Source organism: Psammomys obesus, unplaced genomic scaffold, assembly GCF_907164565.1.
Source record: "Psammomys obesus unplaced genomic scaffold, mPsaObe1.curated_primary_1811, whole genome shotgun sequence".
NCBI classification, from domain to species: Eukaryota; Metazoa; Chordata; class Mammalia; order Rodentia; family Muridae; genus Psammomys; species Psammomys obesus.
The window spans coordinates 25,679-41,819 of NW_026596155.1; the positions used below are offsets into that span (position 1 = coordinate 25,679).

Consider the following 16,141-nt stretch of genomic DNA (forward strand, 5'->3'; position numbering starts at 1 on the left):
AAAAGATGAAGCTGACTGCATGAACATTGAAAAATATTTCATCATCCCATCTGACTCTAAAGAAAACAGGGAGATAAAAATATGCAGCCAGACTTAAGTCTCTCTAGCCCCAAGCACAGCCAGAACCTGAAATGTAAAGGTACCACTAATTAAGTAATCTCCCACTTCTCAGCTTCAGATCACACCCTAGGGGGAAACAGAAAATCACCATCTACATGAGCAAGAATGACATGATGCTGGACCATCCCAAAGCTACTCCAATGACAGATAACAGCCCCTGAAGCCAGCATGTCAGCTACGAGGGTCACCACAACTGGAAAGTAGAACGTGGGGTTCAGTAAAAATGCTCAAACACAGGCATGGACACAGGACAGGAGAAAGAAAGGAGACCTTACAACAAGCCAGTACTGTAAAACTAACCAAAGTCCTGTCACCAAATCAACCAAAGGTATCTACAGTGGAGAAACCCACACACAGTGAGTGTGCACTGGGTCAGACAGCAGCCCTGATGACCCCTGTTCTCTACACAGACCCTGTGGATGAAGGAGCTCTCAGAGCAGAGCCATCCTGACCTTGGTATTTGAAGTACTCCAAAGCACTCTTTGCTGGCCCGTGAAACATGACTTTTCCTGAGGCCACTAAGGTGAGGCTGTCGAACAATCTGAAGATGAAGTACACAGGGTGCTTGATGGAGAAGATGATTGTCCGTCCCTTCTTCGATATCCTAAGTTCAAAGACGAAAACATCTTAAGTCACTGGACATCAGAACCTTGAAATTCTCAACAAAATATTTTATTCCTGAAGTTATCTTCTTTGTTCGCATTTCCACTTGAATTTCCCTAATAAACATCTCATCTCACTTGTTTTATGCACCTGGGAGAGAAACCAAGCTCCAAGCTTCTGTTTATAGACAGGGATTCTTAAAGTGTGAGCTGTTAGTGGTCCAGAGTCCACATGAGTTTGATTGACAGTATAGATCCCTGGGCAGAATGGATCTCAGACTGTTAACTGGATCACTAACAGGCAGCCCAGGTGATCTGCAGGCTGACCCAAGCCTGAGACAACCAATGACAGAGCAAACATTAAAACTGTGACTCAATTCCCTCTGGTCACAGACAGTTTCTCCATTTTGAGGAATTGGTTTTCATTGTCCTGATAATGTGAGTCATATGACTAACCACTTGATCTCACTGCTGAATGCATCAGCTATAACCTCATGTCAACTTTAATGAGATCAGCATAGTCAATTGTAATATAATTTCCCCTCTCTGAGGATGAGATTCAAAAGGCCAAGCAACAGGCCAAGGGGTCACAGATAGTGAGGGGTAAAGCTGGGATTTGATCACTGGTTTAATTGCATGACAGGGAAAACTGAAGCACAACTTCAGAGAGTCATATATTTTGGTAGGAGAACCAATAGCCAAAATAGTGGTTAAAGATGCTATTAAACATTTTCACAAAAGCTGGGTATGGTGGCATATCCGTATACTCCCAGCAACCAGAAGATCTAATAGATCACATAAGACTCTATTTCAAAAAGAGAGAAAGTAAAAATGAAGGAAGGTAGGCAAAAATAAAAAAGCAAGAAGGACAGAAAGGGAGCTTCCTCCTCAAAGGAAGAAAGGAAGAAGAGAGGGAAGGAGGAAAGGAGGAAGAAGAAAAAAGAGACCAGAAGATCTGTGATTGGCAGTGTGCACCTTGAATTCCAGCGCTAAGAAAAAAATGAGCTCAGCCTGATCTCCACGGCAAAATAATAAATCCATGAAACTTGAAGAAAAGCCTCTCCTAAGCAGATGCTGTGAGGTATCACTCTGTCTACAGGAAGACTGCCTCAGAGACAACCAGGCCACAGAGGAACAGCAACACAGGTGGCTCAGAATTAGACCAGGATTCCCCGTAAACAAAAGAGCCTCCTGTTATATGGGAGGGTAACACAGAGCACCGCCATCTAAGAAGAGAACAGCTACACACAGCAGGAAGTACAAATGTCCCTCCAGAAGCTACTGGAGCTCACTGCGACAGGTGCTGGAGCACCCCTGTATATGCTTGAGAAAGGGAGGATCAGGGTGAAGAGGAGACGGGAGAGGGAAGTAATAAAAAAGAGAAGTAGGAGGAGAAAGAGAAACAGCTGGTGAGCAATTAAGTTGATCAAAGAGACCACCATAAGGACAAAGTGCAGCAGGGAAAGCCAGAACATTAGGCAGATGGAGGCAGAGCAGAGGGGGTTAGAGCCTTCCTCAAAGCAAGGCCCAGGACGGCCCTGAGTGGCATCAGGACCTCCTCTCACAGCTGCGCTTTGCAACCCTGGCCGTCCTCACAACAGAGACAGAGAAGGTGATGTTTTTTAAAGGAAAGTAAAATTTTACCTTAAAAATGAATGTTAAACTATACTTATTTGCTGTACTTTATGTGTTTGGGTGTTTGCCTGAATGTATGTCTGAGCACCACATGTGTTCCTGTGTACTTGGAGGTGACAAGTATGAATTAGATTCCCTGGAAGTGTGGAAGAGATGCTGTGAGCCTCCATGCGGGTGCTGGGAATTGAACCTGAGACCTCTGGAAGCGCAGCCAGTGCTCTGAACTGCTCACCCATCTCTCCAGCCCTAGTCAAAGATTTTGTTTAAAAAGTGTTATTTTAAAAACATGAATCCTTTTTGAAGGAATGAATAGGACTGAAATATATTGTGTGAAATTCTTAAAAAAACAGATAAAAACATAAAAAACTCTCACCGTGAAGGGCCTTTTATTAGCTCCACGATTGATTTGCTACTTAGAAAAATGAGGAATCGCATGTTATAGTCCATTGTGCAAAATGGAAGCTGAGAAGAGAAACCACACAGAATGCCACGTCTGCTTGGGAAGTAAATAAACAAGAGCAGAAGTTACCAGCTCACATGGAAGCTAGATGGTAGAGACAAGATGAGGAACAGAATAAGAGCTTAATAGAGCTTAATAATAGCTTAATAAGAGCTGTTCTCCCTGACAGACGATCAATGAAAAGCAAAATAAGAAATTATAATTTTATATCATAGAATCCAGCAACCACCAGCATGATAAGATGGCCAAGATTCATGTAGGCAAGCAGGATGGCTCAGTGGGTAAAGACGCTTGCTGCCAAGTGTGAAGATCTGAGATCAGTCCCCAGAACCCACCTGGTGGAAGGAGAAACCAGCTCCCTATTCTGTCCTCTGACCTATACATGCGTGCTCTACACATGCATACAAACAACACGTGCACACACACACACAAACAATCACTCAACCAATGTGAAAACTTTTTAAAAATATTCCTACCATGAATCTTTAAAAATATTCCTATGCACTGCCAGCTGTGTTGGAGGCCAAGGGGAACACAGCATGTCAGGGCTTGAGTCTGCACCCAGAACACTGGAGTAAATCACACTTAGCATGACCCCATGCACTAAGACTAGCAATGGCAGGAGAAGCAGAGCAGAGAGAAGCACTCCACACTGGAAACTGACAGAACTCCATTTTAGAGTATCCTGAAGCAGACAGGAAGGGGCCAGACAGGAAGTGGTGACCACTAACAGGGAGATGACAGGCCCTGCTTGCTGACCTCCTCACTGGGAAGGTACTCTGGGAGCCTCTTGGTTCCTGAAGCTACAGGCAGGACTATTTAGGGTCATGGACCGTGATGTCAGAACAGAGAACACGCGGCAGGCAGGAAAGACAGCGCAGCAAAGGCCAACAGCAAGAGCCTAGGCTTATGTGGTTCTTCGGATTATTCAGTCAGTGTGAAACTCTTAATAATTTTTAAAATGTATAAAACCCGATGATTACACCTTTTCTCTACAAATACTTCAGCTGCAGCCTTCTTTCTTAAGGGAAGGAGATACTGCTTCCCTTCCTTCATTCTTCCCAGGGTTCGGGAGCCACACCTCAGAAACCATTCCCTCAGCACCACATCCAGGGCTAATCCCTGAGATAATGCTGTTTTTTATCTAGGAAGCCCATGCACATCCTGCCATCTCCCAGCTGAGGCATCCCCTCATCTCAGCCTGCTGCCCACATCTTCTCATCCCCAGGGTGCCCTGCGCACCTCCACCATGACTGCTCTCCTCTACAGCTAACCTCCTGCATGCCCGGCCTCGGGGAAACCTTCTTACTCACTGTGGCCTGAGGGACCTAGGACTCTCCATCCAACCCCATACACACACTTCAGTTGTGAACGTGGAGGGCTTGGAGGACCTCACATCAAAGAACTGAGAATGTAGCCAGGACTGGAGACAGAGCCTTTAAAAGCTAATCACACTTAAATGACACCACAAGTGTGTCCTAAGCTAAGTGGTGTCATAGGATATCTGGACACAGACACATGCAGAGGGAGGAGGCACGGCCCGAGCTCAGTGGACGGGCCTCGACAGACACAGCCTGTGGACACCGTAATATCTGGCTTCCAGGATCCAGAACTGTAAGAAACATAACTTCTGTCAAGTCACCCAGGCTCTGGTGTCTGCAGCAGTGCTCCTGACACCTTCCTTCTCCTCAGGCCACCAGGCTCTAGTCCACCCTGACCATATAATGTTCCAAACACAGCAAACACACTTTGCCTCAGAGCAAATGCACTTTCCCTCCTGCTACCTCTCTGTCCGAATCTCTCCGTCTTGGCCACAGGTCACTTGTCACATACTTGAGGGTGTCAGGGACATGGTACTTAAAGCAATATTCCTCCTTTACCATCCGTCTCACTGTTCTTGAAGCCTCTTCTTTGTTAACTAAAGTTCCCCACTGATAAACAAGGATGAATTCTGTAGCTTACTTCTGAGTCTCCTGAAACACACACACACACACACACACACACACACACACACACAAGTGACCAGGTATGAAGTAAATAGAACCATGCTGTCCCTTTAGCTCTTACCTTCTCAGAACTGAGATGACATCATTCTCCATACTCAAGTCAAAGCCGGTGGTGGGTTCATCCAGGAACAAAATGGGATGGTCAGCGACCAGCTCCACTGCGATGCTGGTTCTCTTCTTAAGCTCTTTAGATCTAGGCTGAAGCACCATTGACCATCGTTACCACCAAAACCAACCATAGTCGCTGTCCTTGGGTGAACGAGCCTGTTCCAGCAAGAAAAGTTTCTCTTATGTCATTCTCCCAAAGGGCAAAAACGTGGGCACCGTGGAGAATAAGGAGGCTTCTCTTCCCAAGAGAGGAGAAAGAGGCTCGGGTCAGACTTGTCATGATGCCCGTGTTGAGAACAGATAATGTTTGTTCCTTAGGAAGGCACATGTTCTAGGCTCCTGAGTTATCACACTCACAGAATGAGACACACATACATACATACACACACACACACATACACACACACACACACACACACACACACACACACATACACACTGCTTTCACCAAAAATTCCAAAGTGAAAAGTTCACATTGCCTTCTTAGGACATTTTCAACTTCCTTAAGACTCTTCATATTGACATTATTTCCACTGTTTGGCATCACAGAATTCATGACTCACACTCATGGACAAATGCAAAAGGTCAAACTACCACAGTCTTTTTATGAGTGTAATGTGAGAGGAACTAGGAAGGTTGAGGAGAAAGAGAGACAAGGAACGATTCTGAGGGTTAAACTCTGTACACATAATAAGCAGAACCATGATCTAGCCCTAATGACGGCACACAGGGATGTCTGGGGAATGCGGACGATGTGGACTTGACATGGCTGAAGATATGAAGGATTACTCACCTGGAGAGCTTAGGTTTTGTAGGGAACCATAGGTCCTTATTTTTATGAATTATCTAAGTCTCAGGAGTAAGACATTACCTAGTGTTTTCTTAAAATGTGCCGTGGGAAATAGCTTTCCTCAGTATATGAGAAAATAGTAATGACTCAAAAACCCAGAAGGATGCTGTTAGGAAGGACACTGCTGTGCTGACTGTAGAACTATCCCATTCTTTCAGTAAGCACATACTCCCTCTGCATTTCCTATCTGGAAATCTTATTAGGAGTTGCAAGAAGGCTGAGCAGGGAAAAGCACAAGCCTGAAGCCTGGTTCAACCCTGAGAAGTCACACCTACACGTACCCTGGCATGTATGCAAATGCCACCCAGACGTAAAGATGGGTCAGGGGATGGGTCAGCAGCATTGGCCGTGCATGTCAGGCACCAGCAGAAGACAGGCCCTGCCCATAAACAAGGTGGGAGGAGAGAAAGGGCCCTTGAGAAAGGAGTTCTATGACTTCCATGTGTGTGCTGTGACTCTCAGGTGGGCAGGCACACACACGCACACTCACACTCACATACATACACTCACACATGCACTCACACGTACACACACACATACACTCATACATTTGAAGGTTATCCTTAAAAAGTTTTATTATGAAAATTCTTGCAATCTGTCAAATCTCATGACTTTCCATAAGTTAATTAATTTTCAACTTCCTTAAGACTCTTCATATTGACATTATTTGCACTGTACAGCATCACAGAATTCATGACTCACAATTGTGGACAAATGCAAAAGGTCAAACTGCCATAGTCTTTTTATAAGTCAGTGTCACTGTGTAATGTAAGAGGGACTAGGAAGGTTGAGAGGGAAAGAGAGATAGAGAACAGTTCCTGGGCTTAAACTCTGTACCCATGTCTTGTACCTAAAAAGCCAAGTAAGCAGCTTAGGACAATGACTGATGATTGTTTAAAACATAGCAAAACTACATACCTTACGGTAAATGTAAAACCAAGTTATAAACAGAGCCAAAGCAAACACAATTCCATTGCTCAGGAAAAGAGAAAGTGTGGTAAACTACAGGTTTTTGTTATTCTTCCCACCAAGACAAGCATCTCATAACAGACTTTGGAGAAGTCTCTCAGGAATCAAGAGCCAGGGTCTTGTTCCTCCTCCTTGTTCTAAGAAAGGGCCACCACAGGAGTAAAGCAAGGGAATTACACTCCGGGAGCCCGTCTCCATCCACAACTCCAAAGGTCTGCTCACCACGCATGTATGTACAATCTCTCAAGGAGTCAGCTTCAGTGTGAGAGGCAGGAAGGCTTCGGGGACACAAGAAGAGGGAAACAGCCTGATATTTAGAAACGATACACACATAGTAAGTTAAACTGCTCAAGTTCTATTAACAGTGTAGTGATGAAGGGCATTTGAGGAATGGGAATGGGTACTGACCTGGCAGAGCTGTGGGTATCAAGATTTTATTCATCTTGATAGTTAATAATGGCATTGTGAAGGTGAGCAAATGTCCTTTTTTAAAGCATGAAGAATACTTAAGTATGCAGAGATGAAGTATTACATCATAATCTTCTTAGTATGTCGGTTAGAAACTAGTTAGCTGTTCCATATTACGGAGAAGCTCACCATTCATCTCCTGCCCTTCCTGAGCCTGCATGAGCCTCCATAGGAGTCACTCTGTCCTTCTCTTGTTGCTCTAGCCCCAGGCTGTACCTCTAAACCTAACCTGAGAGCTGGAAGAGAACATCAACAGAAGATGAGCAATCAGGGAGTGAGGGTGGAAGAATACCTTAGTTTTCTGTCCAGGTGCTAAGGTAAAGTGTTCTGGTGAAAAGTAAACAGGGAGCAAAACTTTCATCTGAACGCAGTTTTAAAGCACAGTCAGTCACTTCAGGAAGCCAGCTCAGGAACCTGACGCAGCTGGTTGCATCCAGTCAAGAGCACAGAGAGAATGCACGCACGTGTGTCAGCGCTCAGCTCACTGTCTCCATTCTTATCCCACCAGGACACAAGCCCAAAGATGGTGCTGCCTGTAGTGAGCCGGGTCTCTCCACATCCATGAACTTATCAAGACAATCGCCTACAGAGAGATTCCTCCTCCTAGACTCTACATTCTAGATGATTCCAGGTGATTCTAGACTGTTCAGGTTGACAGTCAAAAGTAGCCACCTCAGACAGGATAAGAGACAACACACAGACAAAAGGCTACAGAGAATAACAAGCGCTAAACACGTTAGAACTGAATGCCACAGAGACCAAGACAGTCATGGAAAAAAAGCTAACATAGGGTGAACCACCAAGCCCGAGTCTGCAATCTCCTATCAGATATGGGAACGCAGACCTCTAGAGCAGTGCTTCTCGACCCTTGGCCACGACCCCTCCAGGGGTCACATATCAGATATTTGCATTACTGTTCTCAACAGTAGAAAAATTACAGTCATGGAGTAGCAACAAAATAACTTTATGGCTGGGGTCAGCACAGCTCGAGGGACTGTATTAAAGAGCTGCTGCATTGGGAAGGTGGAGAACCACTGCTCTGCAGGAAGAGACCATAAACAGAAGCACTTGTCAAATTTCCAAATGAGTCATGAGTTTAACGCTGAGGGGCTCATGTGAAGAACACTTGGAAATGGCCATGTAAGGAGCAATTTCCCCTGCTGGATCACAGGCCACTCCTGGCCTAAGCCATTGTTAAGATGGCTTCCAGCTCAATTTCCACCTTTGCATCCTGTAAACAGTCCTACAGCAGCCCCCTTTGACCACACACATTATAGGTAACAGCTGCTGGAGTGTCCTGTTAGCCACACAGGGATTTTTTTTCCTGCCCTGAGTCTTTCAAGACTCTTCTTCACCTCACCTTGCGATCTGCCACTTTATCCAGATGCAGAAGTTCAAGGACCTCATTGATGCGCCTTCTCTTTTCATCTCTTGTTGTAGTCATTGGAAGACGAAGGGCTGCTGAGAACTCTAAATTGTCTCTCACAGTCACTGTGTCCATCACCACGTCATTCTGAAGGGTAAACAGAATTAGTGGTAGTTATCACCGAGACCATCTCTCTGAAAGATACAACCTAGTCCATATATAAAACATACCAGTGTAATGCTCTATATAAAAACAAGTTCTCAAGTTTAATAATTCCTAGAACTGAGCCATAGGATTTTGTAAAGCCTACTTTATTTAGAGTTTTTAAATGCCTCTGTCTCCTTTCCACCCCCACCCCCACCCCTGACCCTTGGTAGGAAAAAGCAGTTCAGCAGGGAAAAGGGCTATAGAGCTCTTTAGCTACTTCCTACTCCTTAGGGTTGTTGGGTTCTTTGGTGAAAATCCCAATCTCAGTCTTCAGGATACCAGCAGCCAAAGTCAAAGAGCAACCTGAATCACCAGCAATGGCACAGAGAAATCTCTGGGCTATAGCAAAGTGATGCTAAGCTTAGTGAAGCAACGAGAAGCCTAGTGAAGGGATGAGGAGCCAAGCCCAGTGTTTATTCTCTCTGACTCTGAGCTCCTATTTATCCCTTCTCTGAGTCCACACGGGTATTTTCCAGCTGGCAGAAACCATGCTCCTCTCGCTGGAGGCAGTTTCCATCTGGAAAACATCACATGCCTTCCCACAGGAGGTTTGGTCAGCTGAGAGTGAAGTGAAAACATTTCCACATCCCACACTTGTGACAAAAACAAACAAACAAACAAACAAACAAACAAACAAAACCACTTTCACATGATACAGCTGAGAAAGCAAGAGCTCCCACTACACGGGGCCTGACCTGATCATTTCCTTCCCCTCCCACCGGCCTTCCAGGCAGAGCACAGAGACTTTGTTGACTGCTGCCTGTAACCGTGGGCAGACCACCTGGTCTATGCAGTGGGGAAAGCTGGAGGAGGGCAAGAGTGGACAGCAGCTGCCCTTCGTAGAATTAAGCCCCAGCAGCAATGAAGAGCACTGTGCCTCAGATGTCGTAGTCAGGCCAATGGTTCACTATGAAAAGTTGGGGTTGAGAAAGCTGGGCCCATGAGCCTGTCATATCATTAACTGGAAGGACACGGGTCTATAAGCTGAGCACCTGCCCGCGCACAAGCAGAGGACATCTACACTTACAAACCCACCAGCACTTACCTGTGGTACATAACCAGAAGTACATGTGAAGTTGGCGGGCCGGGGTTTTCCGTTTATCAGAATCTGTCCTGATAATCCACGTGGGTCTCTCCTTGCTGCCAAGACATCCAGTAACCTACAAAGGGTTACATCCCTGTGTCATTTATTTCCCCTTCGACAAAAGCTACATCATCCTGCTCAGAATGGAAATTCTGCTTATGAAGTAAAACTGAAAAATAAGTAGAGAAAGAGCCAAAAATCACACACATACACACACTCACACATACACACTCTCTCACACACACACACTCACATTCCCTCACATATACACTCTCACACACACTCACACATACGCACACTCTCACACACAGTCACATTTGCTCACACGCTCTCTCTCTCTCTCTCACACACACACACACAGACACTTCCTTCTGTTCATTATGTGCTATAATACAGCCCAGAATAATGAATGCCAGACATGGTCCTCGTGGCTGCCCTCTCTGCTACCCAGCCTTGAAGACGGAACCCAGGGCACATGCTGCTGTGCTTTGAGAACTTTGGCCTGGAGATGATGCTTTCTCACCAGCAGTCAACTTCTGCTTCACCGTCCTAGATTTAACACGATCTGTCTCCAGCCCCATTAATAATAGCACCACACAACACCACATGTCAATCACTTTATCATTTCCTATCAGCAAGGCAGACCTGGTGAGACTCCTGTACTTTGCAGAAAATCAGAAGGCGTGCCTCCTGCCCTTTCTCCACAGCACATAGGACCAGACTAGACACACTCACACAACACCTGACAAGTCATACAAAACTGATTGTTTTAAAGCACAGGAACTAGATACGAGGGTCTTGGGTGTGCTTCCTGTTATACTCACAGAGATCTGCTCCCGTCTGGAGGTCCCATGATGGCGTTGAGGCCAGGTTTCATGATCCCACTGTAAACACAAAATCACACTGGTTTACGTGTCATTGTGAAGGTGTTATGGAGCTTAGTGTCTACACGGGGTATGCTCAGTGAAGTTGGATGACATTGTAGACAGAATTCAGCACACACCCACAGGGAATTCTTAAATGTTAATAGAGGTCTGCTATTGACAAAAGCTGTTGACTGTTAGTGGGGACTCGTCAGAAAAATCCTCCAATATCACAGAGCCCTTTTGTTTACTCCTTACACCACTTGGTGTTTTTGACAAGCAGGGCTCCTAAGTTCAGTGTTCCTTGACACAAGCAGCGGGTTCTCATGGAGACCCCAGTGCTCACACAGCCTGCATGTGTCAAGTCTGGAACAGCTTCTGGCTGAGGGTTGTTCAGTGTCTTCACATAGCCCTGGTTGCTACCCACTGAACCTCTGCACAGGAAAGCAGCGATTCATTGGATACTGGTAGCTGTGTCCCTGCTGGTAAAACAAAATCAAACTACAAGCAGTACATCTTAAGCAGAAATCCAGTGACTAGAAAGAAGCACTCAGAGGATAGGAAACTGCTTCCAGGATTAACACTAGAGAAAAACAACTGAAAGAAAATAGAATAGCAAAATACACACCCCAGGAAAATGATGGTTCCCTCCCTGATAAATAGGTCAGATTATGCTCCGCTTAGAACTGGGACAGACCCCTCAGCTGGAGGACATTGTTTACTGATTTACAGTTACAGCACACACACAAATCAGCCCAAACACTGACTGAATGATCGATTAGTGAATATTCAGACTGGAAAGGGCATATTCTTGTATAAAACATAGCTGCCTCCCCTTTGTCATTTCCTATTCAGATAATGTGTCAATCCTTTGTCCTGCCCACCCCCTTCTCAGTGAGAAAATGGCGGGAGCTCAGAGTAGAGGAGCAGAGAGGACCAGGGCCCAAGACCAGTGGCCTTGGCTGGGCTGGGAGAAGGAGTGTACACACATACACACAGCTTATTGGAAACAGGGAAAGTGTGTTTCTTGAAAAAGCTATTCAATACAGTGTTCTCTCCGTTGTCTTTATTTTGTGAACATACCTGATATTTGACAGTCTCTCTACCACATATGTCTTTTTACAAAGAGGAAAGCCGTTCTGCACTGTTTCTCCATAGCTGATGTTATGAAAACTCAACACAGCTTCTTCAGCCAAAGTCTTCTGGCCACTGGCACTCATTCCAGGAGGGTCACTGGGATTTCTCTCTGGCATTGGGATTACTATGGGGTCATCATTGGAAGACATCTCAAGAGGGTCTTTCTTCCTGTAGAAGGAAAAGCAATAGGAAGTTAATGGTCCAGACAGCAAAATTATAACACAACCACACACAGACCTCTTTGAGCTGTGCTGTCATAGGCAGGTTCCTTCCTGATGAACAGGACAGACTGCTGGGATTTCCTAACAACCCAAATGAAAAGCAGACAGGACTAAGCACATAGACTCCCCTGAGGTACCACACCCCGAAGAAACACCTGGGCCCAACGAGTTGAGGATAAATGTTATTCATAGAGAGACAAATGGGAGGGCAGATGTGTCTTACTTCAAAACCATATTATGATACAATGTGAGTTCAGAGGCAGGATAAATGAACACCATTGCCTCTCCACGTGTGTGTGTGTGTGTGTGTGTGTGTATGTGTGTGTCTGTGTGTCCAGAAGTGTGGACTTGTGTCAGGGAAAAACAACACAACTATTCTGTAACAGGGCAGCCAAAATATACATTTGGTTCAAGGCACGGTGTGAGTTCAAGGTACAGACATGTCCAAGGTGCAGATTGCCTCAAAGCACAGTGCAGGACTCCATGCTTTACAAATGGAGTCACGTATGGCAAGGCACACTGAAAATGCTGTCCTGGATGTTACAAAGGAACACGGAGACCACCACAGCCTGATTTCCACAGACTCTACATCTCACGGTGCTGGAACCAGGAGCTTCTGTTTTCTGAGTCTGACTGTGCTGCTGCGGGTCCATAATCATCAAGCAGAAGCCGTGGTTTTTTGGGATGCCCTGGCTGTCAGGCGGCCATGAGGGACAGCAGCAGAAATGGGAGGACAGGTCAGGCTGTGGAGGAAGCAGGACAGACAGCCGCTGTCCTGTCACTAGGAACGGCATGGCTCCTGTGGATGACCACTGTGCCCGAGGGGTCTGGGCATGTGGCTTGCAGAGCCTGGGTTTCTGACACTGACTCACACTGCATGATGTGTGCTGCAGACAGGGGCTGAGAACTCTGACCCCATGTTACCAGGGTCACTCAGTTTCCACAGCTTCCTCCACATCGCATGGCAGGGTATTGCCAGATGGGATCTGAAGATGCTTAGGCAGGCAGACAGCCCGGGTCCCAGGACTCCCCCTCTCCAGTGCAGGACTCCATGCTCTGTTTGCCATCCATCCCCAAAGCACCTCAGAGACAGTACTTTGTTTAGAGGAAGTCCACAACCGGAAGTGTCTTCCCAGACTTCAGACCACAAATCCCTGTGGGGCTGGCAGCGGCAGAGACATATAGAAAGGAGGAAGTCTGCCTTGTGAGTGATGCTCTGTTCTCACTGCGCTCCTGTGCAGCGTCAAGCGCCAACCTGTGCAAGGGTGCACAGCACCTGTGACCCTGACCCCAGACCTGGCAAATTCTATGAGAGCATCAAGAGTGAGGGGCTTCCCATTCTGTCTTCCAGACATTAAAAACCTTATGAGATATTTTAATATATTCCATTATTTTAATATTTTAAATGTTTTAATGTCTTAAATATCCTTGTCTTGTGTTTTCTATTTTATTAAATTTATTTATTTGTTTATTCACTGTACATCACAATTGCGGCCCCCTCCTCCTCTCATTCAGGTCCCCCCTCCTCACCTATTCTCCCTTCCCCTGCTCTTCTCAGATAAGGAAAGCCCCCTCCCCATCACCCCCTGCATCAACTGATCCCAGCACATAAAGTCAGGAAAGTTAGGAAGTTAGGAAAAATAAAGATAACTATTAATATTAGAACATATTAATTAGAACAATCTGCCATGAGATATAGGACCATGAGATGTGTGAACTATCCTTCCTGAGTGTTCAGCATGGAAGACATTCATCGAGTGAGCTCCCATACAGTGAGAGAAAAGATGTGGAAGCTCAGGGGACTGTGCGTTCCCTGGGCTCTGCTACTTGTCTTAGAGACAGCTAAAATGAACAAAGCTCACTTCCTAAACTTGCAGGCTTGTAATCTGATCAGGCAGACAAATGCCATCAAGCCAAGGTCTCTGACCGTGGGGACCCATGAAGCAGCTGTGACTTACTGCTTCCTGGAAGGAAATGGTTGTGGTTCAGATTAACTGGTTCCTTTTCTTGTTTGTGCTTTGGTAGCTCCCATCCCCAAAACTTTTGCTTTAAAATCTTCTATAATGTTCAGATTCTCATAGTTAAAAGGAACATATTCCATGTCCAGTGATAGCTATTTTGATATTTCTCCATGCTTTAAGATTTGACGTCTCAGCGTTTTATTAACAAATGTGCTCTTAGGTAATGTCAGTCTTCCAACTTTACCAACTATTTATTTGCTGACTTCTTTTGTTATTGTTGTTGATTATTTTTGAGATTTTATTTTAATTATAACAACACTTTTTCCCTTGTCCAAATCCACCCATGTAGCCCTCTCTAATTTCCTTCAAATTAGTGGCCTCTTTTTTTTCTAAATTATTATTGTAGCCATATATATATAGGTACATAGATATATTTGTTATATATACATACATATATATATATATATATATATGTATATATAACATGTTGAGTCCCTATAATGTCACTTGTATGTGTGTTTTCACGGCTGCCCATTTGGCACTGCTCAAGCAGCTGGTGTGCTCTTTTCTTAAGAGACCATTTCTCTACTCCCAGCTTTACTCAGAAGCTTATAGGTCTTTCTGTAGGCTGAGGTCTCCTCGACCTTTTTCCATGTGTCTTGACATGCCTGTTGCTGTCCTGCTTCTTCAGCTCACATGTGGGCAGCCACATTGATGAAACTTTATGGGTTTAGATTCTGATGTCTCTGGAGTCAAAATCTCACAGCAAATCCATCCTCCCCTGGCTCTTAGACTCTGCTGCTCCATCTTCCACAGTGTTCCCTGAGCCTGTTCCCTGAGCAAGTGACTATGGATTCATCCATTGGACCTGGGCTCTAAAACTGCATTTTAATTGTGGTTTGTGGTTTGCTGTAAAAGTCTATATCTGCTGCAAAACCAAGTTTTCTTGATGAGGGGTGACAATTACACGATGACACTTCTCTATGGTTTAAGGACAGATGTTTATAGAGTGGTGTTAAAGATCATGCTTCTGTAGTAAATTAATAATCATAGAGTCTCCTCCAATAACCATGACTTCACCAGCACTGGTTAGTTATCCAGGTTTCCAGGACCAGCCATGCTATGCCCATTGTTGAGCAGGACTAAAGCCCAATTAGAGAGCTGTTGGTTGCTGCCAAGGTTTGTTTGCCATTACTGCATGCACAGGACTATCCTACAGGTTATCATCACTCATTGATATGGTTCATGAGTGCCATAGCTTGGAGGGACTGTTGGTTGCCTCTCTCCTTTGGAGTGTTGTATGGTGCCTCCCAGTACCAGAAAAGCTAATCCTCAGGGAGTGGATTTCAAGTCAGTTCCAGCTCAGGAGCCTCTGGGTCCTGTTTCTGAAATGCATGGTGTCTTAGTTGGTGGATAACCAAGCACAGTAGCAGCAGGCTGTATGTTCTAGGAGTTTCTTAGACAGCCCTGGCCTACAACTCAAACCAGGGCTTCTCATATCTGCTGCTTGTTTTGTGTCTCTTAGGTGGTCTTTGGATCTTAGAGGGAGCTCCATCAGCCTACATGAGAAAGGTTCATTAAAACTGTGTATGAGCATCTGCCTCTGTGTGCTCGAAGATTCTACTAATTTAGGGGAATAGGTAATAGTATGCTTCCTTGTGGGTTTCATGCATCCATACTGCTATTTTGCCCACTTCTCTCCTCCTGTATTTACTTCCCTCCTGCTCTCCTAAGGCACACCCTTCCCCCATCACATCAGTTGTGTTACAAAATACGGAACACTTCACAAATTTGTGTGTCATCCTTGCACAGGGGCCACGCTAATCTTCTCTGGATTGTTCCAGTTTTAGTTTACATGGTGACAAAGTGAGCACAGTGGTTGACTTCAGTACCTGCTCACATCAACAGACCACCCAGACCTCCCCCATCAGGAAACTTCAGAGATAAGTTTACTGTGCCATAGACCACATGGGCTCAAAAGACGCCTACTGAATACTCCATACAGTAAGCATAAAAGTCACATTCTCCTCAGGAGCTCGTGGGTCTTTGACAAAACAGATCACATCTTAAGATGTAAAGCAAGT

The 16,141-nt window shown here is 45.2% G+C and overlaps 1 protein-coding gene and 1 non-coding gene across 2 annotated transcripts in view; both read right to left on the bottom strand.

Annotated features, from left to right (window-relative positions):
* Window positions 1–16,141, bottom strand: part of LOC129667099 (ATP-binding cassette sub-family G member 3-like) — a 40,655-nt gene that overhangs the window by 22,921 nt on the left and 1,593 nt on the right. The window contains exons 2-7 of the mRNA XM_055594541.1: window positions 11,822–12,043; window positions 10,700–10,759; window positions 9,837–9,951; window positions 8,579–8,731; window positions 4,885–5,021; window positions 573–724 (exon numbers count right to left, since the gene is read on the bottom strand). Of these exons, the coding sequence (XP_055450516.1) occupies window positions 573–724; window positions 4,885–5,021; window positions 8,579–8,731; window positions 9,837–9,951; window positions 10,700–10,759; window positions 11,822–12,024 (820 nt within the window). The 5' untranslated portion in view covers window positions 12,025–12,043. The remainder of the gene's footprint in view (window positions 1–572; window positions 725–4,884; window positions 5,022–8,578; window positions 8,732–9,836; window positions 9,952–10,699; window positions 10,760–11,821; window positions 12,044–16,141) is intronic.
* LOC129667157 (U6 spliceosomal RNA) lies at window positions 15,825–15,931 on the bottom strand. Its single transcript, XR_008718703.1, has one exon. It is a non-coding gene; the product is annotated as a U6 spliceosomal RNA (small nuclear RNA).